Source organism: Marmota flaviventris, chromosome 6 (assembly GCF_047511675.1).
Source record: "Marmota flaviventris isolate mMarFla1 chromosome 6, mMarFla1.hap1, whole genome shotgun sequence".
Classification (NCBI taxonomy): Eukaryota; Metazoa; Chordata; class Mammalia; order Rodentia; family Sciuridae; genus Marmota; species Marmota flaviventris.
In genome coordinates, this window is record NC_092503.1 from 63,399,611 (window position 1) to 63,425,666 (window position 26,056).

Genomic DNA, 26,056 nt, shown 5'->3' on the forward strand with positions numbered 1-26,056 from the left:
ACCATGATCAATTTAATGGAGCCATTATTATAGGGTGATGAATGAGGAATGTTACCATATTTGTTCCCACATTCAGTCTCTGTGGAAGAAACCAGGCGATAGAATTGATATTCTTGGAAGGACATTAATTAGCTTTGATGAAAGCAGAGTACCATATCGAGAGTTAATACTGCAGAGTACAGTGAATGAGATTAGGTATGTTTTGGGAGTTCTGCTCAATGTGTCACATCCTGTCTTCATTGTGTTATACAAATATACTTTATACTAGGATCCCCTCCATGCCAAAAAAAAAAAAAAAAAAAAACAACACATTTTGACAGACAGTATATATTAGGTGAGTAATAATTAATGGATATTGTCTTGTAGACCTAAACCCTATATCTTTTATTTAATCAAAATCAAAACTGCTCTTTCACATTGTCATTGTCATGGTTTTAATGACTCTTTATTCTTTTTATATTTTAATATTTGCTTAAAATTTAATATTCAGTATCAGAATGTTTTCATATAATATATACCTTTTAATACAGTGCTTTTTCTTTGGAACTATGCCAAAAGTTTCTGGGAGTTTTTAAAGTAACCATCTGGAAAAAGTAAATTATTTATCTTCTGATACAGGATTTCTCTGTACTAGCTGCTTAAAAATTCTACAATAACTGAAACAATTTGAGTTAATTCTACAGATTTCAAATTATTACTGTTGTCAAGCTCAGATTACTTGTAGTTTTCTTTCAAACATTTATGAAACAGACAATTCTTGTATTATTTAAACTCTGTTTCATAGTATAAAGAAGACATTTTCAACTCTTGTATGAAGCTAGGGTAACATTAATTAAGATAGCACACAAAAAGAAAACTATCAGACCAATTTTACATATATGAACAACTTAAAACAAAGGAAGTTGAATTGTTTTAAAAGGATAATACCAGAAAATCATTTGAGATTTGTTCCTGAAATTTGAGGGTGTTTTCATGTTAGAGGGTTTATGTACTAATACCATAGTACTAGGTTAAAAGGAGAAGAATCTTAAAATCATTTCAGTAAATGTGTAAACCAGTTGATAAGTGACAGCTAAATAGATAATCGTATTTTAACCATTTCTTTTAAATTGTACATATTTTATTAAGCTGTCTTACCAATTATCTACTAACAACTATCATAAACCAAGAACTAATATCACATTTAATTATCAAACAGTAGAAATGCATTGTCCAATATGGTAGCCACCAGCCATATGTACTATTGAGCACTTGAAATGTGACTAGTATGAGTTGAAATGTGCTAAAGTATAAAATAACACCCAGGATTTTAAAGACCCACTTTGGAAAAAAAAGAATGTGCAATATCTCAGTAGTAATTTTATGTTGATTACATGGTAAAGTGATAGTTTTGTTTTAGTCAGCTTTTTTGCTGCTGTGACTAAAAGACCTGATAAGAACAATTAGAAGAGGAAAAGTTTATTTGGGGGATCACAATTTCAGAGGTCTCAGTCCAAAGATGGCTGATTTCATTCCTCAGGGCCAGAAATGATACCAAACACCATGACCGAAGAATGTGGTGGAGGAAAGGGACTCAGACATGATCAGAAACAGAGACTCTCCTCGCACAATAAAATATAAACCCCAAAGACATGCCCCGAATGACCCACCTCCTCCAACCACACCCTACCTGCTTTCAGTACCACTCAGTTAAACCCTGCTAGAGGATTAATTCACTGATTGGGTTAAGACTCTCATTTCCCAATCATTTTACTTCTAAACCTTCTTGCATTGTTTCACACATGGGCTTTTTGGGGACACACATCTGAACTATAACATACATAAACTAAAGTGAAACTATTTCTTTTTACTTTTTAAGATGTAGTTACTAAAGAAATTGGGAATTATATATATGCTGAACTTTCATGGCTCACATTTGAATTAAAGCCATGAATAGAAATGTAATTTAACATTATTGCCGAAGTATTAGCCAGAGCTGGTAGACATGAGAAAGAAATAAAAGGCATAATTTTTGGAAAATCATTTGCAGAGAAAATGTTTATATATCTAAAACACAGGAGAATAGACCAAAAAACTATTAAGAGCAGTGAGTAAATTAGCCGGTTACAAAGTTAATAGACAAATCAATTGCAGTAGGAACTCTAGGAACAAATTGATCATTTAATGATGAGTCATAGCATGCTCTCAAGTAGAAAGATACAATAAAGCAAAAATGTCAGTTTTCTTTAAAGTTACTGTGTGTTTAACCAAGTCCCAATTAAAATGCAGATTGTTAAATTGAAAAATTCACCTAAGAAATATGAAAATAATTAGGAAAATTCCAGATAAAGAAGAATGATAGAGGGCTATTAGTCCTGATTTTCATTTGCAACCAAATGATCTAGTGCATGCCAACACATACATTGAAGAGGTTAGAAAAAGAAGTATATTTAGCTTGGAGCCAATACCCAATTCTAGTTGGTGGTCCCAGTTGTGGTGATGCAGCACCAGTTTTGCTATCTTCTAGTAATGGAGTTATAATAAACTATATTAGTGTAACTAGAAGAAAAGTACATTTGGCTTGTAAAGTAAATCAAGGTAACAAAGAAATGCACCACCCCGAATTCAGAAGATATCAGTATCAGCCACTAATAGAACTATATAACATTCTGAGAATGCTGCAAAGACTAGAATTAGAAACTCCCAAAAGTTTGAATCATAATAGCCAATTGTCCTATTTTTTTTCTGTAAATCAATGTACTTATTAGTCAATATCTTCTGGTCCTTGTTCACATTTTCATAGGTAGGATTTGGTATTCTACATTTTAATAATTTAAAACATACTATTTAGTTTTTGTTGAAATTAATCATACACTTAATGTAAGGACAGAGATACCTGCAAAAAAGCAATGCTTTTATGAAAAAGAGTAGTCCCCACCCCCCTCACCTAAGCCAAACTTACTTCTCTTTTTAACTCCAGTGCCTGATCCTTATAGTCACACATCATACTTTATATAAAATATACATATTAGTTAATGGCTATGAAATTGAGAAATACCAATTGTCCTATTACATATCCTATTATATATCCACATGTAAGGAAAAAAATTTGACCCATGACTTTCTGAATTTGTCTTATTTTGCTTAACATAATATTCTCAAATCCCATTACTTTCCTGCAAATGACATAATTTCATTTTTATTTATGGCTGGATAAAACTCCATTGTCTAACATATACACTTTTTTTTTTGGTAGGTACTAGGGATTGAACTCAAAGGCACTCGATTATTGAGCCACACCCCTAGACCTATTTTTTGTATTTTATTTAGAGAAAAAGGGTCTCAATGAGTTGCTTAGCACCTCACTTTTGCTGAGGCTGGGTTTGAACTCCTGATCCTCCAGCCTCAGCCTCCTGAGCCGCTGGGATTACAGGCGGGCACCACCATGCCTGGTTCAACACATACACTTTTACAAATTTAGAAGAAAACTTATTTTACCTTGAGGGTTATTGAAATGGAAGAAATAATGGATAGATATATGAAACAGAATAGAGTTCAGAAATATATTAAGAGGAAAGAAGTAAACAGTAGCAGCTCACTTGGAAAAAAAAAAAAAAAAGAAGATAAGAAGAAACCACAAAAGTAGTCCCATACTTTCTTGTTTTGATACAGCGCTATCTATGAAGTAGGTGAATGGGTCCTTTTTTACACTGTGGATATATAAAGTGATGTAAACATTTACAAGGGCAGTTTGTCCTTATATCAAAACTTCTAAATGCATGTAATTTACCCTAACAATAAATTTTCAAAGTTTACTAAGATGAACATACATACATAATGTATACACATAATGATATTGCAATATAATTTGTAATAAGAGAAAATCAAGAAATCCATCAATAAGAAACTAGTTGAATTATTATGTCACATCTATGAAATGGAATGAGGTGGACCTGTTTGTGCAGATGAAGAACCATCTATAGTATGTATCATGAAATGAGAAAAGCAAAGTGCTGAACAGTATATATCATATCATTCCTTTAGTGCATATCCAAGAATACAATTTCATACACATTTATCTAGAAGATGTCAGAAAAAACATTAACAATGTTTATTTCTGGGGAGAGAATTGTTAGAATTGACCTTAGAGAGGGAGAAACTTGTCATTTTCTATTTTTCTTCAGTGTTTGGATTTTCTGATTTTTTTTACCAGAATTTTTGTTAATTCATCTTTTACATGTCAACAGGGTTATCTCATTGATGAGATTTGCTAAAGAAAATGCAGTTGTGGTAGGGATAGGAACCACAGCAGTGAAATTTTGCAGTGGGAGAGAGAGATTGGGCTAGCGGCAAATACCTCATGGGGTAAGTGGGAATTTATAGCCAATCAGCATGTTGAGGGTGAGTTGATGGAAAAATTACTAAGAAGAAACATCAGGAGAAAGGGGGGATTTGGACTAAACTGAATGAAAGGATTCATCCTAGAGATAGGTAATCAGGCATTCCCCGGGGGATGGTAAAGGGTGAACATTCTTGCTAAACTAACTTAGGAGGAATCATAAAGCTTTTTGCTGGAACTGGATTTTGATAACGAAGTACACAAGGGAGCCTAGAAGGTCTAGAAGCCTAACTAAGTTTTTGACCAAGCAGAGAATCTTTGTCAGCTTTTGGACAAATTATTATTTTTCTTCTCTTTCCCTATCTTCAGAATAAACATACATATATCCTAACATTATTTTTAAAGCCTAGTTCAGATGTTAAAAGTAAATAGCAAGAATACCCCAAACCTTATGAGCATCAGATGATTAATAAATATATCTCATTATATTATATATGTTCTTTTAAAGATCATACTGTTATTACTCTGTATTTTGTAGTGTTTTTGCCAAAAAAAGAGAAATTCTTACCTAAAATTTATACTGAACCTAGATAGTAAATTGAAAAAAAGATGATTTATATTATGGGGTATAATTATAAAAAAGAAAATGTATTAAATGCCCTGCATTAAATTTAAAAAAACAGTCCTCATCTAAATAAGATTTGAACATTTAGCAATTATTTAATTTTATTTTTATGATTCTTGGTTCAGTATAAGCTATTTAAGCAGTTGTTCTTTGTAAACTAGTTTAAAAGCCCCCAATTATTCATTAAGAAAAAACAAATCTTGGATTAGTTCAAGGAGATAATTGAGAGAAAAAGATCTTTTTGATTCCGTGTGGTTTATTTTTATGTATATTCACTACTCCATCCTTGCTGCTTTAAGTGCCCTTTTTTCTTTTTCCTGGAATTCTACATTAGTTCCTTGGATTGTTGTTCTTCCTGTCACCCTTGCCTTTTGTCAGAATAATCTAAGCTCCTCTGTGAGGCTCTGTGTAACTGTGTCCTTAACACCATTTTCACCTAGTTTGCCCCTCTCCCTTTAAAGCTGAGTCCTCCTGGCACAAGTACTTTCACTTTGGAATTAGGTGTGTGTCTTGTGTTAGGCTCTAGTAGTATTCTATGTTGCTTTCTATCAATGCTATTAAAGTACATCCTTGTACTTACTAGTATCCCCACTGGACTGTAGCACTCTGAGAATGAGAACTTTTTGTTTTCTATCACCAGTGTTTGGCATGTAGTAAATGCTGAGTCTGTGAAAAATTGTATTAGTCAACAGATCACCAAAATGTATCTTTGTACCCTAAGGAAGAAGAGTTGTCAGCATGAGCTGAATATTTAAACATTTTTGAAATATAGTATATTTATCTGTGTGTATTTTTTTTTCTATTTGGATAATTTTGTTAATTGTTGATTTATTTGCTATGTGAAAATGATGTTATAAAATGTGATACTGGTTATTATTAGGCCACATTATATGTTTAATAAAATAATCTTACTCTTTTTCACTCTTGATGATCTTGGTTTCTCTGTTTTGGGTAGCTTATTCAACTGATTCTGAACCATCTTACACTACCAGACCTGTGTAGATTAGCACAAACTTGCAAACTGCTACACCAGCATTGCTGTGATCCTCTACAGTATATCCACCTCAATCTGCAGCCATACTGGGCAAAGCTAAATGACACTTCTCTGGAGTTCCTGCAGGCTCGATGTACCCTTGTCCAGTGGCTTAATTTATCTTGGACTGGCAATAGAGGCTTCATCTCTGTTGCAGGATTTAGCAGGTTAGTGCAAAGCCTTATTGAGTTTTTTTTTATTATTATTATTAGCAGGCTACACTTACTGTGTAATAGTTTTTATAATAAATGTAAAGTTCTATACTATGTATCTTACAGAAATTAAAAAATAAATATGGTTTATATGTAGAATGTTGCTGTTTATAAACGTAAAAGTGTTTCAGCATTCTCTTCAGCTAAACTATAGAGAAACTGGTGCACTCCTGTAATCCCAGCTATTTGGGAGGCTGAGACAGGAGGGTGGCAAGGTGAAGGCTAGCTTGGGCAACTTATTTAGACCCTGTCTCAAAGTAAAAAAGGGTTGAGGGATGTAGCTCAGTGCTAGAGCACCCCTGGATTCAGTCAGCAATATAGAAAAAAAAATTCTTCACTTTTTATTTTTTAAATCCCAACTGACTTTCAACAGAACTTTTTTTTCCATTCCCATATTTTCAGCTGAGATGATTAACACATTTAAAAAAAAAAAAAAACTTATTTCCAAATCAAAATCTACCTCTCTAATGTGATTTGTCAGAAATGGAAAACAATTTATTACAGAACATTTTTAATTAAATCTTAATTACATGTGCAATATATCACCCAAATTTAGAAGCTCATTTAAACTAATTATGTTGAAAATGCAATTGCATGCTAGACGACCACACTTGCAGACCTGCCCAGGTGTTTCTACTCCTTTCTATTTAAGCATTTTGTCTCCTTACTATTAAATGTCACCTGTTAAACATTTGAAAGCTTGCCACAAGTGCATATTCATTTAGTAATGCCATAGTAATTTTTCTTATGATACAAACAGGTGCCTCTCTTAACCTTGATGATAGTTGTCCTCATTGTATGTTATATATGATTCCATTATTTTCATGAAGTTAAATAATGAATTAGAAACTTTGCAGAAATTACCTGTTATTTTTAATTATTGAACAGAGTTTCATCCTGTTTTTTTTTACAAACTAAAAATGAACTGCAGCTATCCCTACACATATCCCCAGTAAAATGCATTTTTGTATGCTGGTTTTAGAATCAGAAATTTAAACATGGAGCCTTGTTTTCACTTGACTCAGATTATAAAAATAAAGATGCAGTTTCAGAAAGAAATTTGATAACATTAGATTTCAATGAAGTTCTAATGGTTGAAATAGTAACAATGTTCCCATTAGGAAGATGGCGGCGAGGGGAGTGCATTGCCCCCGTGTGCTGCTTCACTGTGTGGGAGTATGACAAGTCAGGACGGCTAAAGGCTATCTTGTTAGGAATATCCAGCAATAGTGGGGTGCTCCGGAACCTGGAGGAAGGATTTCCATCGCACGAGGATCGGCTACGGGGACTCAAACGCGAGAGGTTTGTTGCACGGAGGGTAACACTGCTTATTCAGCAAATCGCCCCGCGGCTAGAGTCTGCAGCGCGCGCTGGGAAACGAGGAGATAGCGACACAGGAATACAGCGCTGCAGTTTCTGCCAGCCGTGTAAGCACCGTACTCAGGGCTGAATTCTGGGTTCGAGACGGGGGAAGGAAGCGGTCTATCTCGGTTCTCCACACCGGTCAGACCACAGAGGAGGCCAGCAGCCACCATGTTGGAAAGCTGACGTCACCATCCCTGTGTTCGACTGACCGCAGCTCATTCAGCCATAGAACAGGTAATTTCAGGCTGCCATTCGCCTGCGGCTTGCAGACAGATTGCTCGGGCTCAGTGCCTGGGTGCTTCTTAGAACCTGCTCTTATCGGAGCGAGCACCTGGGCCCGGAACCGCCCTGGCCCAGGGCTGGGGAGCCTGCGGAGGCTGCTTCTTGGACCCTGCTCCTATCAGAGCATACACCAAGCACTAAGCGGCCGAGTTCCGGCTCCCGGAACTGAGCCCGCGGGGGCTGCTTCGTGGAGCCTACTCTTATCGGAGCATACACCGAGCACGGAGCGGCCGAGTTCCGGCTCCCGGAACTGCCCTGGCCCAGGGCTAGGAGCCCGCGGAAACTGCTTCTCGGTCCGGGTCCTGCTGAGGGCCGGTCAGGACTCACCCGTTGCTTTGGTTGCCCGGCAAGGGGAACGAAATGCTGCCATTCGCATAGGATACCAACATGGCAGAGATCTGATGTCATCAGAAAGCGGCGGAGGAGAGAACTTCATCAATACCAGCGGCGACAGAAACAGTTGGTCTCCTGGTAGGGGGGGTGAGGCACAGACACCCGAGTCTCCTCAATTTGTCGTCGAGCCAGAGGGGAGGAGCCGGGCCGCCGCCAGCGCCCGGAGCAGGCCCAGCGGCTCGCCAGCGTGGTGACCGCGTGACCCCAATTGGAGAGGGGGCGGAGCGGAGCCGCCACCCGCGCCCGCAAGGTGGGCAGACCCGCGACCCAGTGGTACACGGGCGTGGTAGGAGGGGCAGGGCAGAGCCGCCGCCCGCGCTTGCAAGGTAAACAGACCTGTGACAGACTGGCGGGTCAGGCCCAGTGGCCTGCCAGCGTGGTACACACGTCACCCCAACTGGAGTAGGGGCAGAGAAGATCCTTCGCCCACGCCCGGATCAGGCCCTGCCGATGTGGTGGTCACGTGAACCCAATTGGAGTGGGGGCGGAGCGGAACCGCCACCCGTGCCCGCAGGGTGAGCAGACCTGTGACCAACCTGCAGATTAGGCCCAGCGGTCCGCAGGCGTGGTAGGAGGGGCAGGGCACATCCGCCGCCCGGGCCTGCAAGGTAGGCAGACCTGCGACAGACCGGCGGATCAGACCCAGGAGCCTGCCGGCGTGGTACACACACCACCCTAATTGGAGTAGGGGCAGAGCAGAGTCACCGCCCGTGCCATGAACAGGCCCAGCGACCTGCAGACGGGGTAGCCACGACACCCCAATTGGAGTAGGGGCAGAGCAGAGCCACCACTCTTGCCCGAAAGGTGGGCAGATCTGCGACCGACCAGCGGGACAGGCCCAGTGGCCTGCCGGTACGACAGACATGTCACCCCATTTGGAGTAGGGGCAGAGTAGAGCCGCCGCCCGCGCCTGCAGAGTAGGCAAACCTGCAACCGACCGGCGGATCAGGCCCGGTGGCCTGCCGGCGTGGTACACTTGTCACCCCAATTGGAGTAGGGGCAGAACAAAGCCGCCGCCAGCGCCCAGAACAGGCCCAGTGACCTGCCGGCGTGGTAGTCACGACACCCCAATTGGAATAAGGAGAGAGCAGAGCCGCCGCCCGCGCCTGCAGGAAAGATACGCAAGCAGTATGAAAAGACAAGGAAAGAAAGGACCACAAGCAGTGCAGGTCAACGCAACTTTAGAAGAGGTAACAGCTGCAGCAGATGGAATGTCAGATAAAGAATTCAGGATATACATGCTTCAGATGATCTGGAGTATCAAGGAAGACATTAGACAGCAAAATCAGACAATGAAAGATAACTTCGACAATGAATTATGCAAACAAATCCAGGAAGCAAAGGATCAACTATACAGGGAGATAGAGGTTATAAAAAACAAACAAATAGAAATCCTAGAAATGCAGGAAGCAATAAACCAACTTAAAAACTCAATGGAGAATACTACCAGCAGAGTAGAACACTTAGAAGATAGAACATCAGACAATGAAGATAAAGTATTTCAACTTGAAAAGAACATAGACAGCTCAGCAAGACTGTTAAGAAACCATGAGCAGAACATCCAAGAAATATGGGATAACATTAAGAGACCAAACTTAAGAGTCATTGGGATACAGGAAGGTACAGAGCTCCAAACCAAAGGAATGAGCAGTCTATTCAATGAAATAATACGAGAAAACTTCCCAGACTTGAAGAATGAGACAGAATCCCAAATCCTAGAAGCCTACAGGATGCCGAATGTGCAAAATCATAAGAGATCCACACCTAGACACATTATAATGAAGATGCCCAACATACACAATAAGGAGAGAATTTTAAAAGCTACAAGAGAAAGGAAGCAGATTACATTTAGGGGTAAGCCAATCAGGATAACAGCTGACCTTTCAACACAGACTCTGAAAGCTGGAATAACATATTTCAAACACTGAAAGAAAATGGGTTCCAACCAAGAATTGTGTATCCAGCGAAATTAAGCTTCAGGATGGAAGATGAAATTAAAACATTCCACGATAAACTAAAGTTTAAAGAATTTGCAGCTAGAAAACCATCTCTTCAAAACATCCTCGGCAAAACATTACAGGAAGAGGAAATGGAAAATAACAATGAAAACCAACAGTGGGAGGTAGGACAGTAAAGGGGGGGAAAATAATCAAAGAGGAAAACAAACCATGTTTAGTAACAGAAATAAACAAATATGGCTGAAAGAACAACCCATATCTCAATAATAACCCTAAATGTTAATGGCTTAAACTCACCAATTAAGAGACACAGGCTAGTAGAATGGATCACAAACAAGACCCAACAATATGCTGCCTACGGGAGACGCATTTGATAGGAAAAGACATACATAGGCTGAAGGTGAAAGGTTGGGAAAAATCATATCACTCATATGGACTTCGGAAACAAGCAGGAGTGTCCATACTCATATCAAATAAAATAGATTTCAAGCCAAAGTTAATCAAAAGGGATAAAGAGGGACACTACATACTGCTTAAGGGAACCATACACCAACAAGACATAACAATCATAAATATTTATGCCCCAAACAATGGTGCAGCTATGTTCGTCAAACAAACTCTTCTCAAGTTCAAGAGTCTAATAGACCACCATACGATAATCATGGGAGACTTCAACACACCTCTCTCGCCACTGGACAGATCTTCCAAACAAAAGTTGAATAAGGAAACTATAGAACTCAATAACACAATTAATAACCTAGACCTAATTGACATATATAGAGTATACCACCCAACATCAAGCAGTTACACTTTTTTCTCAGCAGCACATGGATCCTTCTCAAAAATAGATCATATATTATGTCACAGGGCAACTCTTAGACAATATAAAGGAGTAGAGATAATACCATGCATCTCATCTGATCATAATGGAATGGAACTGAAAATCAACGATAAAAGAAGGAAGGAAAAAGCATACATCACTTGGAGAATGAACAATAGGTTACTGAATGATCAATGGGTTATAGAAGACATCAAGGAGGAAATTTAAAAATTCTTAGAGATAAATGAAAACACAGACACAACATATCGGAATCTATGGGACACATTGAAAGCAGTTCTAAGAGGAAAATTCATTGCTTGGAGTTCATTCCTTAAAAAAAGAAAAAACCAACAAATAAATGATCTCATACTTCATCTCAAAATCCTTGAAAAAGAACAGCAAAAGAAGTAGAAGGCAAGAAATAATTAAAATCAGAGCTGAAATTAATGAAATCGAAACAAAAGAAACAATTGAAAAAATTGACAAAACTAAAAGTTGGTTCTTTGAAAAAATAAACAAAATCGACAGACCCTTAGCCATGCTAGCGAAGAGGAGAGAGAACTCAAATTACTAGCATACAGGATGAAAAAGGCAATATCACAACAGACACTTCAGAAATACAGAAGATAATCAAAAACTATTTTGAATCCTTATACTCCAATAAATTAGAAGATAGTGAAGGCATAGATAAATTTCTTAAGTTATATGATCTGCCCAGATTGAGTCAGGAGGATATAGACAACCTAAACAGACCAATATCAATTGAGGAAATAGAAGAAACCATCAAAAGACTACCAACTAAGAAAAGCCCAGGACCGGATGGGTATACAGCAGAATTTTACAAAACCTTTAAAGAAGAACTAATACCAATACTTTTCAAGCTACTTCAGGAAATAGAAAAAGAGGGAGAACTTCCAAATTCATTCTATGAGGCCAACATCACCCTGATACCTAAACCAGACAAAGACACTTCAAAGAAAGAAAACTACAGACCAATATCTCTAATGAACCTAGATGCAAAAATCCTCAATAAAATTCTGGCGACTCGGATACAAAAACATATCAAAAAAATTGTGCACCATGATCAAGTAGGATTCATCCCTGGGATGCAAGGCTGGTTCAATATACGGAAATCAATAAATGTTATTCACCACATCAATAGACTTAAAAATAAGAACCATATGATCATCTCAATAGATGCGGAAAAAGCATTCGACAAAGTACAGCATCCCTTTATGTTCAAAACTCTAGAAAAACTAGGGATAACAGGAACATACCTCAATATTGTAAAAGCAATCTATGCTAAGCCTCAGACTAGCATCATTCTGAATGGAGAAAAACTGAAGGCATTCCCTCTAAAATCTGGAACAAGACAGGGATGCCCTCTCTCTCCACTTCTGTTCAACATAGTTCTCGAAACACTGGCCAGAGCAATTAGACAGTCGAAAGAAATTAAAGGCATAAAAATAGGAAAAGAAGAACTTAAATTATCACTATTTGCAGATGATATGATTCTATACCTAGCAGACACAAAAGGGTCTACAAAGAAACTATTAGAGCTAATAAATGAATTCAGCAAAGTGGCAGGATATAAAATCAACACGCATAAATCAAAGGCATTCCTGTATATCAGCGACAAATCCTCTGAAATGGAAATGAGGACAACCACTCCATTCACAATATCTTCAAAAAAATAAAATACTTGGGAATCAACCTAACAAAGAGGTGAAAGACTTATACAATGAAAACTACAGAACCCTAAAGAGAGAAATAGAAGAAGATCTTAGAAGATGGAAAAATATACCCTGTTCATGGATAGGCAGAACTAACATCATCAAAATGGCGATATTACCAAAAGTTCTCTATAGGTTTAATGCAATGCCAATCAAAATCCCAAAGGCATTTCTTGTAGAAATAGAGAAAGCAATCATGAAATTCATATGGAAAAATAAAAGACCCAGAATAACAAAAACAATGCTAAGCAGGAAGTGTGAATCAGGCGGTATAGCGATACCAGACTTCAAACTATACTACAGAGCAATAGTAACAAAAACAGCATGGTACTGGTACCAAAACAGGCAGGTGGACTAATGGTACAGAATAGAGGACACAGAAACCAATCCACAAAACTACAACTATCTTATATTTGATAAAGGGGCTAAAAGCATGCAATGGAGGAAGGATAGCATCTTCAACAAATGGTGCTTGGAAAACTGGAAATCCCTATGCAACAAAATGAAACTGAATCCCTTTCTCTCGCCATGCACAAAAGTGAATTCAAAATGGATCAAGGAGCTTGATATCAAATCAGAGACACGCCATCTGATAGAAGAAAAAGTTGGCTACGATCTACATTCGGTGGGGTCGGGCTCCAAATTCCTCAATAGGACACCCATAGCACAAAAGTTAATAACTAGAATCAACAAATGGGACTTACTCAAACTAAAAAGTTTTTTCTCAGCAAAAGAAACAATAAGAGAGGTAAATAGGGAACCTATACCCTGGGAACAAATCTTTACTCCTCACACTTCAGATAGAGCCCTAATATCCAGAGTATACAAAGAACTCAAAAAATTAGACAATAAGAGAACAAACAACCCAATCAACAAATGGGCCAAGGACCTGAACAGACACTTCTCAGAGGAGGACATACAGTCAATCAACAAGTACATGAAAAAATGCTCAACATCTCTAGCTGTCAGAGAAATGCAAATCAAAACCACCCTAAGATACCATCTCACTCCAGTAAGATTGGCAGCCATTAGGAAGTCAAACAACAACAAGTGCTGGCGAGGATGTGGGGAAAAGGGTACACTTGTACATTGCTGGTGGGACTGCAGATTGGTGCAGCCAATTTGGAAAGCAGTATGGAGATTTCTTGGAAAGCTGGGAATGGAGCCACCATTTGACCCAGCTATTCCCCTTCTTGGTCTATTCCCTAAAGACCTAAAAAGAGCATGCTACAGGGACACTGCTACATCGATGTTCATAGCAGCACAGTTCACAATAGCAAGGCTGTGGAACCAACCTAGATGCCCTTCAATAGACGAATGGATAAAAAAAATGTGGCATTTATACACAATGGAGTATTACTCTGCATTAAAAAATGACAAAATCATAGAATTTGCAGGGAAATGGATGGCATTAGAGCAGATTATGCTAAGTGAAGCTAGCCAATCCCTAAAAAACAAATGCCAAATGTCTTCTTTGATATAAGGAGAGTAACTAAGATCAGAGTAGGGAGGAAGAGCAGGAGAAGAAGATTAACATTTAACAGGGATGAGGGGGGAGGGAAACGGAGAGAGAAGGGAAATTCCGTGGAAATGGAAGGAGACCCTCAGGATTATACAGTGGAGGGGGTAGAGAGAGAGGAGGGGAGGGGAGGGGAGAGGTGGGGAGGGGCGATGGTGGAGGATGGGAAAGGCAGCGGAGCACAACAGACACTAGTATGGCAATATGTAAATCAATGGATGTGAAACTGATGTGATTCTGTAATCTGTGTATGGGGTGAAGGTGGGAGTTCATAACCCACTTGAATCAAAGTGTGGAATATGATATGTCAAGAAATTTGTAATGTTTTGAACAACCAACAATAAAAAATTAAAAAAAAAAAATAAATAGTAACAATGTGTTAAAAATGCTAACAATGATAGTTTTTACATCAAATTAAAAAAAAAAAAATACAAGTAGTAAGGCTCCCAGGTTGAAACCATGGATGCACTGAGTTTCTTTTCTGCCAAAAGTAGATTTTGGGAAAAGGCTCATTGCTAGATATATGACCCCTGTGTAGTAGAACACATTATAGCGCCAGAAAGAGGATGATCCCTTTTCTTCCCATCATAAAGGTCACAGCTGATACCCTATATCAAAAGATAAACAAACAAACAAAAAAGTTAAAATTTTTATTTAGTCATAGTTTTACATGATACAGGACCTTTCAGAATAAAGACCCAAAGATACATGAAAAACTATCTAATGTTATGCTTAGGTTCAGTGAAGCAAGGACAGGCATGTAGAAATGTGATTGGACAAAAAGTGTATGATCCTAATAGTAATGGATTGAGTGGGGAAAACTAGCAAGTCTTGTCTATTCAGATTCTTCTTTCGTTTGTGTTGTAGCATTTCTTCTTCCTAAATATGGGGCAGGACTTCTCTGGAATGAGATTATTGACCCAGTATTGGATAAGGGTATGTCAGAATTTCTTTATGACCAGCTCCTAGATAGAAAGGCAGGGGAAGGTTAGAGTAATATGTTAAAGCTTTATGGCATGCTTTGGGGAAAAGAAATTCTATCTATGTCCTATCTTGAGAAAGAGGAATTCTGGTTTCTTTGACTTGTTCTGGGCGGGGGTGGGGGGGTGGGGGGGGTGGGGGGGGTTGGTGGGCAAGAGACAGGGCAGGAGAAAGTCAGAGAAAACTTGGTTATGAGGCTGCTTCTGAGACCTTCCAGTGTCTTTTAGTTCAGAGTATTCAGCATGGCAAAGCTCCATACTTCGAAGTATCATTTTCTGAATCCTAGCAATAGCTTTTTTTATTTCTCTCTACCTTAAACGTACGCACATTGTTTGCAAATTTCCCTCTCTGCTAATGGGACCAAGAAAATCCGAAACTAATGATTATGATTTAGAGCATATATTATTAATAATAAACCAAAACCAACAGAATATCAGACAGATAGAATACTTGATGTCAGTAAGCATTGTTTTACAATATACAGATGTCTAGGGCATTTTAATTACTCTCATAGCTCTTTCCACAGTGTTTTCCACTGTTAGGAATTTGTTTTTATCTTTCGTGGCAAGGCAGGGTAGTGGATATTTTTGACCATGTAAAAAGATATATAAGATATACAGTTTCTTCCTTCAGCAGGGAAGATAGTTATAAAGATAAATATCTTGTTTAAACATATTATTTACATAATTTTATAAGTAAAATAACAGGGTGGCAACTAATGATTCTAGACATTAGATAAAATGTTGGTAGCAAACAGCTAAGGTCCAGTTTCTTAGGCAAAGTGCTGCGTATAATCATGATAATGAGTAAAATGTAAAGGCAATACTAAATAATTTTTTTAACATTCTCTTTATGTAGCTTATTCAAGTGCATTAGAAGAAACATGAGTTGTGAGAAGAAAACTAAGCAGTTATTTTTCTTAATTTTAGGCTAGTAATGATAAAGATTGTCTTTTGAGAAGGTACAGTTTCAGCCACTTTCTCACAAGCAATTTTCTACCATTTTTATGTTCAACCAGATGAGTTTCTGTAGGCCTATTTGAATAATCACAAAAGTGCATATATAAATTCTCCATATTTTGCTATAGTATTTTAGTCAATAAAACCATAAATTTTGCTAGCATTTTTTTAAGCCTAGTCACTGTTTCCATTAAGAAAAGAAAGTTAAAGTAACAGGAAGAGAAAAAAATTGGGGGAGGGTGGGGGCATATTGGAGGTTTGCCTGCTGATTGCTATTGGCCCCTCAACTTGACTACTGAATTGACAGTCATTATAACTTGTAGGCAGCATTCCCAGAATAAACAATAAATATTCATGGTTTGATTATTAATGAATAACCTATGAATAAGTATGGCCTATTTATGCTCATTACTGTGAAGAAGACTTATTTATAATACTTTAAAGAAAAAAATGTACATTTTAAAACTAGAGACTGATGATGATGGTGAGCTGCTTTTTGAGCAAGTCTTTAGGAAAAAGTTTGATGTAGTTACTTTGGTGCCTAAAAACCTTGTCTTTACAAATTAGAACTGTTTAACTGGATTTTAAAGAACTTTTTTTTTATGAATTTGTATTATTCAGAATAGCAGAGAAATAGGTTAAATTGGAATAACAAGAACATAAAACTTTTAATCAGTTATTAAAAATCCCGTTCCATCCACAGATTTGTGATTTGCAACTTTGAGTACTGCTCATGAATATCATTACTCATTAAAATTACATCCATTGTAATTCCACTTTTATAATACAGTTCTCTAAAGTCTTGAATATTACTTTGCTTCCCTGCCAGTTTGTGCTTTAAAGTTTCATCACTTAATTTTGTTGAAAAGGTTTTAAGTCCATTTTTCCACTACCATTTTTTTTTTTTTAATAGGTGCCAAATCACCCTGATTTTTACCTCAGTGATTGCAGGTTTTTACCTTTAAACCCTTTACTTATTCTAAGTAGTGTGTATTCATTTCTTAAAAAAAATTCTTGGGTGCTTTCTAGAATCAAGAACTTTTTAGATTTTTCACACACAGAATTATAGTTTTGTAATATAAAGGACTTATTACTCATTCATATATTTATTTAGTTGCCTGCCTATATTTTATACAAGGTTCCTCTTTTAGATTGTCAGCTCCTAGACAGTAGAAACAATTTCTTTTCCACTGTTTCTACCATTACTGGATAGCACCATAATCAGTTAAGCAAGAAGTTTTGTTTTTAATGACTTTATTTTGAGCCAGATATATTAAATAATGTTCTAAGTTATTTGGAATCAAAATTATTTTAAATATACTGTTTTATAGAACTGAGTGAGGTTCAACTAACAATACCTAAGATTAGGAATTAGAAGCCATGGATATTTTTATCTAATTCTCCCTTACCTCCATACTTCAGACAGGTTGTGAGGATTAGTGCCTTTTATTTTGTGATGAGTAAACTCAGATTAAATTATTCATTCATGGGATGTTAATTATTTTAGGGTGCAAGTTACCATTTAGTAAATTACTTCTCATGTACTTGTATTCTTCTGGACAAATTAATTCACCTCATAAGGATAAGCAATTTACTTTATCCTCCAGAGACTCCTTTTCTCATAGCAGGAGACGTAGTTCAAATTTGTTTATCTGAACTTAGGTGTCCTCATAAAACCTTCAATTTAAAAAAATACTTTTAAGAATTCACAATGTAGAATGAATAGCTGTAAGAATAATGAAGCTGTAGTTCTCCTTTCAAGTGACCCATGTCATAGTTGAGATGAGTAAATAATTCACCAAGACAAAAGCATACATAGAACTCTGCATTAAAATAAAATTTCCATGAGGAACATTAAGGAAAGAAATTGTTCAGTGAATTGAGCTTACTGTTGCTTCTGCCATTTTAGAATGGAGGTATCATGAAAAGGCAAGTAGAAAAGATCTTGTAAGAGATCCTGTAAGGAAAAGAGAATATGGGTATATTGACCAAATAATCTTCTCATAGTGGAGGTATACAATTTAAGAGTATTGAGAGTGAAAAAAAAAATTCAGAAGACAAGTATAAATATGGTCATTGTCCTTATTTTGCTTTTACATTGTATCATTCATTAAGTCAACTTGAAAGTTGGCTTTCTGGTGATTGGATTTATAGCACTCAAAATACTTTGGAAGAGAAAGGTTCAATAATTAAAGGAAAAAGAGAAGGAATGTCAAGTCTCCAAGTCATTCTAAGTTAAATATGAAACAGAAATGCAGATCAAAGTACTTTGCCAATAAAGAAGACCATAGGAAATAAGATGCCTTAAAGCTTTTAATTCTAAGGGAATTAATAGACATATTTAACTTTTGTAATTTGTGAATAGTTTTAGAATTATCAAATAGGATATTTTTTAATTCTCTGAAATGCTATATCTGTTTTTGGATTTCTAACTTTTAAATAATAAAAAGCTCCCAATAACTACTTGTTACCTTACTCAACGTAAGGTAAACATGTTAATTTTATCCTATTTCTTGGGTATACCTTGACCTTATTAAAGGAAAAATACTGAGTGTTTATCACCATGTTTGTTAATAGCACCTGGATCTTGTGTGCTCTCCTCTCTTTCCTGAATATTGAAATGGTCCCCCCTTTCTGCCTGCTTTCCTCTCAATCTCATAACACAAAAACCATAAGGATTCTGGTAAAACACAAAAACCATAAGGATTCTGGTAAAACACAAGGAAGTGGTGACACTCCTCTGCTCAAAACCTCTAAAGATTAGGAATTCCATTTCTCTCAAAATAAAAGCTGAAGTCTTTATAATGACGTGGTACCTCATCTCTCTTATCTACTTATTTCCCCCTCACTGTGTGCCTCCTGTATCAGCTTCCTTATTCTTCTTTGTTCTTGTCTTCAAACCAGTGTATTTGCCCTTTAAACCTTCACCTTCCTTCTGCTCTTCCTCCAGACATCTGCTTTGCTCACCCTCTCATTGAAGCTTCTCTAATCAAACTTCCTGTTGACCTTCCCTGCATTTATTTGCTCCTTATTGCTTTTCAGTCTTTAATATATTGTTTATTTTATTTGTGTCTATTTTCCTTCTGTCACTAAAATGTAAGTAGGCTGTGTGAGAGGGACTGGGCTATCTCCCCAGTGCCTAGGCTACTGTCTGGGGCACAGTGGAAACTCACTATCTGCTTGCTGAATGAATGGAAATGCTTTATGCAGACTGCAGTTTAACAAATAACCAGCACAGGTAATAATAGGAAGACCTGTTGGAAGAGATCCAGGAGAAGAATTCACAGGAGGAGCATCAGAGGTTTAAGGGAGTAGTGGGGCAATTGTATGAAATGTCAGAAATAAATCACATAATACAAATACTGATAAGAGAGGGCACTGAATTTAGCAATTAAAAGGAAAGGGTAAATTTAGGGAGAGCAGAACACAGACTGCAATGGATTAAAAGTAAATGGGTATTCAAGCATAATATCTATGAAAACTGGGTTATTTGCAATATTTAAAATAAATCTGATGCAACTGAATTCTGTTGTTTAAATATGAGCTAACCAATATTTAACTGACATTTTAATATTTGTGGGGTGCTTTGACCTTTAAAAATTGCTTTCACATATTATTTGATGATCGAAACCATGGGGCAATGTAGTAAGTGTTGTTCAAGTCTTCCTTTCACAGCTAAGGAAATGTGAGATTTGAAAGAATGCCTTTTCTCATGTCACTGCTAGAAAGTAGTAGAACAGTGTAAAAAAAAATCCCTATTTTTAACTTCTACTAAAGTATTGTTTCTTTATTTACACAAGTGATTCAATTTGGTTCAGTTTTATTTTGTATGTTCCTTTATCAGCTTCTTAAATCATTTAGGAAAAAAAAGATGTGGCATAAATTAATAGTAGTAATATTGTTGATGTGACACTGATGGACAAGATTATGTCAAGAGAACTGAACAAGAATAATTGGTTCAATTTGCTTATTTGATAAAGTTCCATACATTCAAATGCTCCTAGATTCATTTTAGTTTTAGGTTTCTAACAGATGGTGGTTATGGACAGGACTGTTTTCTCCCCATCTGTAATGTAACTAATATAAAATTGTGACCTACTCTGATAAAGCATTTTCTGTCACCTTGGATTATTTCTGAGTAGTTTAGTTACTAAATAGTTAGAGCTACAAGAAACATATCACAACTGTGCACTTAAACAAACCTAGAAATTTTCTGAGTTGAAAGGAGGCTTTTCTGATTGTTTTGAGGTCATTTAATTGAAGGTGTCATTTCATGTGCAGTGTTCCAAATATATTACCTACCCAGTTCTGAGTATTGTTACTGGGGAAATATCTTCCAAGAGTTTAGAGGTTTTTTTTTTTCCTTTTAATCTTTACCAACTCAGTTGTGCATTATAGGTAAGTAGGAGAAATATATCCTCTGCTTTTTAAATTTTCCACCTAGCATTAGCTGACTTTTTACATGATGGGAATCCATTTTGTCTTCTCAGGTTGATTTATTTTAACCTAACCATGCACATTTTAGCATGCAGTGAATGAGAATTTAAGTGAAAGATGTCTTATGTTTTTCATAATATAAATTCATTTTTCTAAGCATTTCTCCTTAGAATTAATATAAGTCCCAAGTCCTTATAAAAAATCTTTTAATTTTATGAAATTCATGTGGAATATTGTTTTTACAGGTTTCTGAAGGTTTGTGGATCTGAATTAGTACGCCTTGAATTATCTTGCAGCCATTTCCTTAATGAAACTTGCTTGGAGGTTATTTCTGAGATGTGTCCAGATCTACAAGATTTAAATCTCTCATCCTGTGATAAATTACCACCTCAAGCATTCAACCACATTGCCAAGTTATGCAGCCTTAAACGACTTGTTCTCTATCGAACAAAAGTAGAGGTAAGAATAACTCATTTATCTTTCCTTGTGCAATAACCAACTGAATATTTGTTTTCCTTTATTTGTTCATATTATTATGATCTCTGATTTTTTAATAAAGGTTAGTATGCTATGTGATTACTCTAAAATCATTAGAGCTATTTCAGTCATTTCAGTGTTAGAATCTATTATGTTTCTAAATTGTAAAGAAATGTTCTTTTTCTGTTAACTCTTAAAATGTTTATGGTGCTGTGCTCTTTGTGTTCCCAGATAAAGAAACAAACAGTGGGCTAAGGTACATTGACATATTGGCAGGGAATGAATTAGAGAAAATGGTGGGAGGATAGTGTTTAAGAGAACATCTATCAGAGGGGAGGAAGCAAAGAGGAATTTATCCAGGCCCAGACTTAAGGGTGTAAATTCCTGATGGCATAGTTCATGAGGCTCATTTAAAAAATAGTAGGTTCATGTCATATATAGTAGTCTACTACCGTTTTTTATATATTATTTCTAGGACATCTTTCCAGGTTAGAACATGTACTGTCCAGTTCTTTTCATTAACTCAGTACTGTAAGTCATACCATAATCTAGTTAGCATCCTCAAAATGATCAATATTGAGTTTTTCCTAGTAATTTTTCTCTTACAAAATATCTAGCAACAACATTATTCTGAACATAGTTTATGTATGCATGCTGTTATTGCTGTAGGATGGAGTCCTAAAAATGGTATTGTGGATTAGAGTGTGTGTGTAGGCCCCTGTTGTAAACATACATTTTCTATTATATACTTGTTTCCTATAAAACAGACATGTTAGCCTGCTTTCTAGTCCTCAAATGTTATTACATGTTCCAAGAATTTTGTTAGATTATCAAATATTTTAATGTTTTTCTAGCTCATTAAATATTTCTATAAAGATGGCTTCTTGGACCTGATAAATGCAGGCTCCCTTATTATCTGTTCCTGATAAATGCAGGCTCCCTTATTATCTCCCTTATTATCTGTTCATGTAATCTGGTTTTATTTCCCTGTCACTCTCTGAAATGATATTTGTTTTCTTGCTTATATTTTTTTTCTTCATGGTAAGGATACATAACGATAGGTACCACATCTATTTTTTTATGCTATGTTTTTAGCATCTAAAATAGGATTTGGTAAAGACTGGCCAAAAATATTTGTTAAGGAAAAGAATAAAGATAATCAAATTACTTTTCCAAATGATATATCAATGACTTTCCCACTCTCACTCAGTATTTCAGTTTCTTTTTTTTTAAATATTTTTTGTTGTCAATGGACCTTTATTTTTTAATTTATTATTTATATGTGGTACTCACAATCGAACCCAGTGCCTCACACATGCTAGGCAAGCGCTGTACCACTGAGCCACCACCCCAGCCCCAGTATTTCAGTTTCTAGGTCTCTAAAATGGGAATATTAAAAATATAGATCTTGCCGGGGGCAGTGGCACATGCCTGTAATCCCAGAGGCTGGGAGATTGAGGCAGGAGGATCACGAGTTCAAAGCCAGCCTCAGCAAAAGCAGGGAGCTAAGCAATTCAGTGAGACCCTGTCTCTAAATTAAATACAAAATAGGGATAGGGATGTGGCTCAGTGGTTGAGTGCCTCTGAGTTCGATCCCCATTTATCCACCCCCACAAATACAGATCTCATTTAATCACTATGTACATGTACATGTACTTAGGTAGTACCTGGAACATAGTAAGTTCAGTATATACTAATAAAGGTAATAGTAGTAGTAGTACTATTATCGTGGCAGCTTTGTAGTATGTTTTACTATCTGTAGGAGAAGATTGTTTTCCTTGTTATTTTCAAACATTTTTTTGTGGGGGGAGTGTCCTTATTTTTTTTTGGATGTATCTTTTAGCAAGGATTTTATTAGAAGTGTACTCATTATATTTCATTTTGCTTTCTAATAAGATTTCCCATCTGTTCATGTAGGTCTTGTTTTATATCTAACAACATGTTGTAGTTGTCTTCACTTAGATCCTAAATCTTTCTGGTTAAATTTGTTCATTGCATGTTAAATTTTCAGGTGCTATTTTCCCTTTCATTTAACTTTAACTGGTTATTGTTAGTCTGAAGGATAATTTGTTTTTCTAAAAAAAAAAATCTTTTATCTGTTTACCTAAGTTAATGCATATAATTATTCTAATAATTTTTTTACTTATGTCTTTGGACTTTCTAATGCATGTATATAATCTGGAATTTAATATGCTTTTTATTTCTTTTCCAATGTTTGAAGTGTTACTTCTAATAGATAGAACTTCACAAATAATGTGGAATAATAGAGTTACAGCAGTTTTGCCAGCGTTATTCTTAATGTAATGGGAATGTCTTTAATATTGTCTTTTCTTTTTTTATATTTATTCAACAAATGTTTGAGTATCTGTTAGGTATGTGGAACTGCTTCAGACACTTGGACTTCAGGAGTGAACTAGACAGTTTCTCATGTAGCTTATTATTTTTACATGTTTTTGGTGTTACTTTCTGATTAAGTAGTCTTTATCATCCTTATTTCATAAAAATATTTTATGAAAGATATATATATATATATATTGTTTTTAAGCCTTGTTAACACTCAGTTCTTGTATTGCCAGCCAGGTTTTGTTTTGTTTTTTGGTACTGGGGATTGAACCAAGGACCTTGAGCATATGAAGCAGGCACGTTACTCCTGAATTGGACTTCCAGTCCCCAATCCCGATTTTTTTTTAATTTGTAGAATGAAAGAACTAATGTCCCAAAATGCTATTTTAAATATGGGTTTAGCCCATGTTTTCATTGGTCTGTGGTGAAATGATTCACAATTTGTGTGGGTATAAAATTTGTCATTTATTTTCTCTTAGGTAGAATTGTCCATTCTGAAATAATGCCATATTTGTTTTTCATTGCTACCTTTACTTTTTTTTCTTCTTCTTCTGGATGTATCTTTCAGCAAGGATTTTATTAGAAGTGTACTCATTATTGAACCCACAGCCTTCTGCATGCAAAGCAAGCACTCTACCAAGTGAGCTATATCCCCAGCCTCATACCTTTACTGTTTTATTGGCCTTTACACTATATAGGCTGATATCCTCTGAGCAAAATAATACCTTATTCAAAACTTTTCTGAATGTTCAACTTTAAGAATAAATAATTATTGAATGAGCCTTTAAGAAGAAAAACCAAACTTACTAGGCATCATACATTTGTGATGATTTGTGAAAATATTATCCCGTGAGATGCTTTTGAAATGTTACATATTAACATGATGTAGAGAATCATGAAATAGTGTACAGTTTTCTTAATTCACCTCAAAAGACTGATAGAATATGACCCCAGTTTTTTAAAGTGTGATTTATGATGATGAGAAAATTTCATATCTCAAGAGTAGAAATTTGTACATGTATCCTAAGGCTAGATACCATTAATTCTAGCTCCCTCAATTACTTAAATGTAGATGTAAAGTCATGGTATGTATGCATTAAATAAAATTAGGTAGTACCCTATGTTACTACTTACAAATTCTTTAAAATATGGTATCTTCTATGATAACATAAAAATGAATTTCATACTATATATTTTTCTGATGTTGATATGTTGGAAAAAACATAAAATTGATTTTCATTGATCTAAAGTTAACTTATAATAAAATTTAAAATGATATTTTAGTAATAAAAAATGGCAAATTTAAAATTGATAAAAAAATTTTACCCAGGTTTACTATTAATGTTTCTCAAGTCTATTCACTGCTGTCTCCCTGTACTTTGCTTGCTTCTGTTATGTCATAAATCGTGGGTGGTACATCAGAGTTCCACATATAACTCACAGGGAAAAGGGAGAAAGCAATACAATCAGCTGATTTCTTTTAAAACAAGCAGAAGCCATAGTAGCACTGGTATTCATATCAATCTGTGAACACCTCCCTTGTCACATAAGCAAATACTTTGCTTCAAAACAAAACAAAACAAACAAACAAAAAACACTTCTCCCTTATATCCACATTCCCTTGAATCCTCAACTTCATAACGTTGCTTAATGGGTACAAACAATGAATGAGAAGACAAGATTTAGGAGACTGGTCTTTCTCAAAACCTTCTACATAGGCATTGGCTCTGTTTTGAAAAGAATGAGCAGCACCTGATTTCAGATGTTTCTGCTTGCTCTAAGGAAATATATAAGGAGAAAAAGAAAATACGAATTTGAACTTTCTAGGAAAGATTATTTTGTTTTTAAAGGACTGGAAATTATCCAGTGCTGCTTTTATTAATTTCTCTAAACCCTACAAAAACAAAAAATTAGCAAAAATTAATATTACAAAATATTGACTCTAATACATTAACCTCAGAGAGGTCAAGTGTATGCTATAAGATTTACACTTCATGTGCCTATTTATATTAATAAATAGAGTACACCTATGTCATTTTGTAAGATTTAAGCAATCTATATGTATAATTAATAAGATTTGGATGATTTTGTAGACCTGAGTTTTACTTCCAAAGTTTGGGGAAATTTAATATATTCTGTTTGCTGTTCTAGACATTTTGCATTATTTAATTCTTTACACCAGTCCAATGAGAATAGGTTGTATTCCCATCTTAAGATAATCAAATTAAGATCCCAAAAGGTTAATATATTGCCAAGAGCCACAAAACAGGATTCGAACAGGTCTAGTGGCGTCAATGATATAGTTATCATTGTAAGATGATGTAAGGAAAAATAGCTATTCTAATGGCCTGGCTGCCTCCATCAAAAACAGTGATTTTTCTTTATAATTTGTTTCTTTTCTAGTTTGCAGTTGGTGAAGAAATATAATATTGTAACTAGCATACACACATATATCTAGTGTAAAATACAGACTATTAAATTATGTCTTATGAATATCTTCTAGTCTGAAATATTTTCTATAGAAAAATTGAGTTTTTGTCTTTTATTTTTATTATTAACAAATTTGGTTTGAAGTTTAGTAGTTCTGGTAAATCACAGTTA

At 35.9% G+C, this 26,056-nt stretch overlaps 1 protein-coding gene across 3 annotated transcripts in view; it reads left to right on the top strand.

Moving 5' to 3' along the window:
- Fbxl4 (F-box and leucine rich repeat protein 4) overlaps positions 1–26,056 on the top strand; it is a 97,048-nt gene that overhangs the window by 26,294 nt on the left and 44,698 nt on the right. For all 3 annotated transcript variants that reach the window (XM_071613194.1, XM_071613193.1, XM_071613195.1), the window contains exons 5-6: positions 5,899–6,143; positions 20,881–21,094. In XM_071613194.1, the coding sequence (XP_071469295.1) occupies positions 5,899–6,143; positions 20,881–21,094 (459 nt within the window). The remainder of the gene's footprint in view (positions 1–5,898; positions 6,144–20,880; positions 21,095–26,056) is intronic.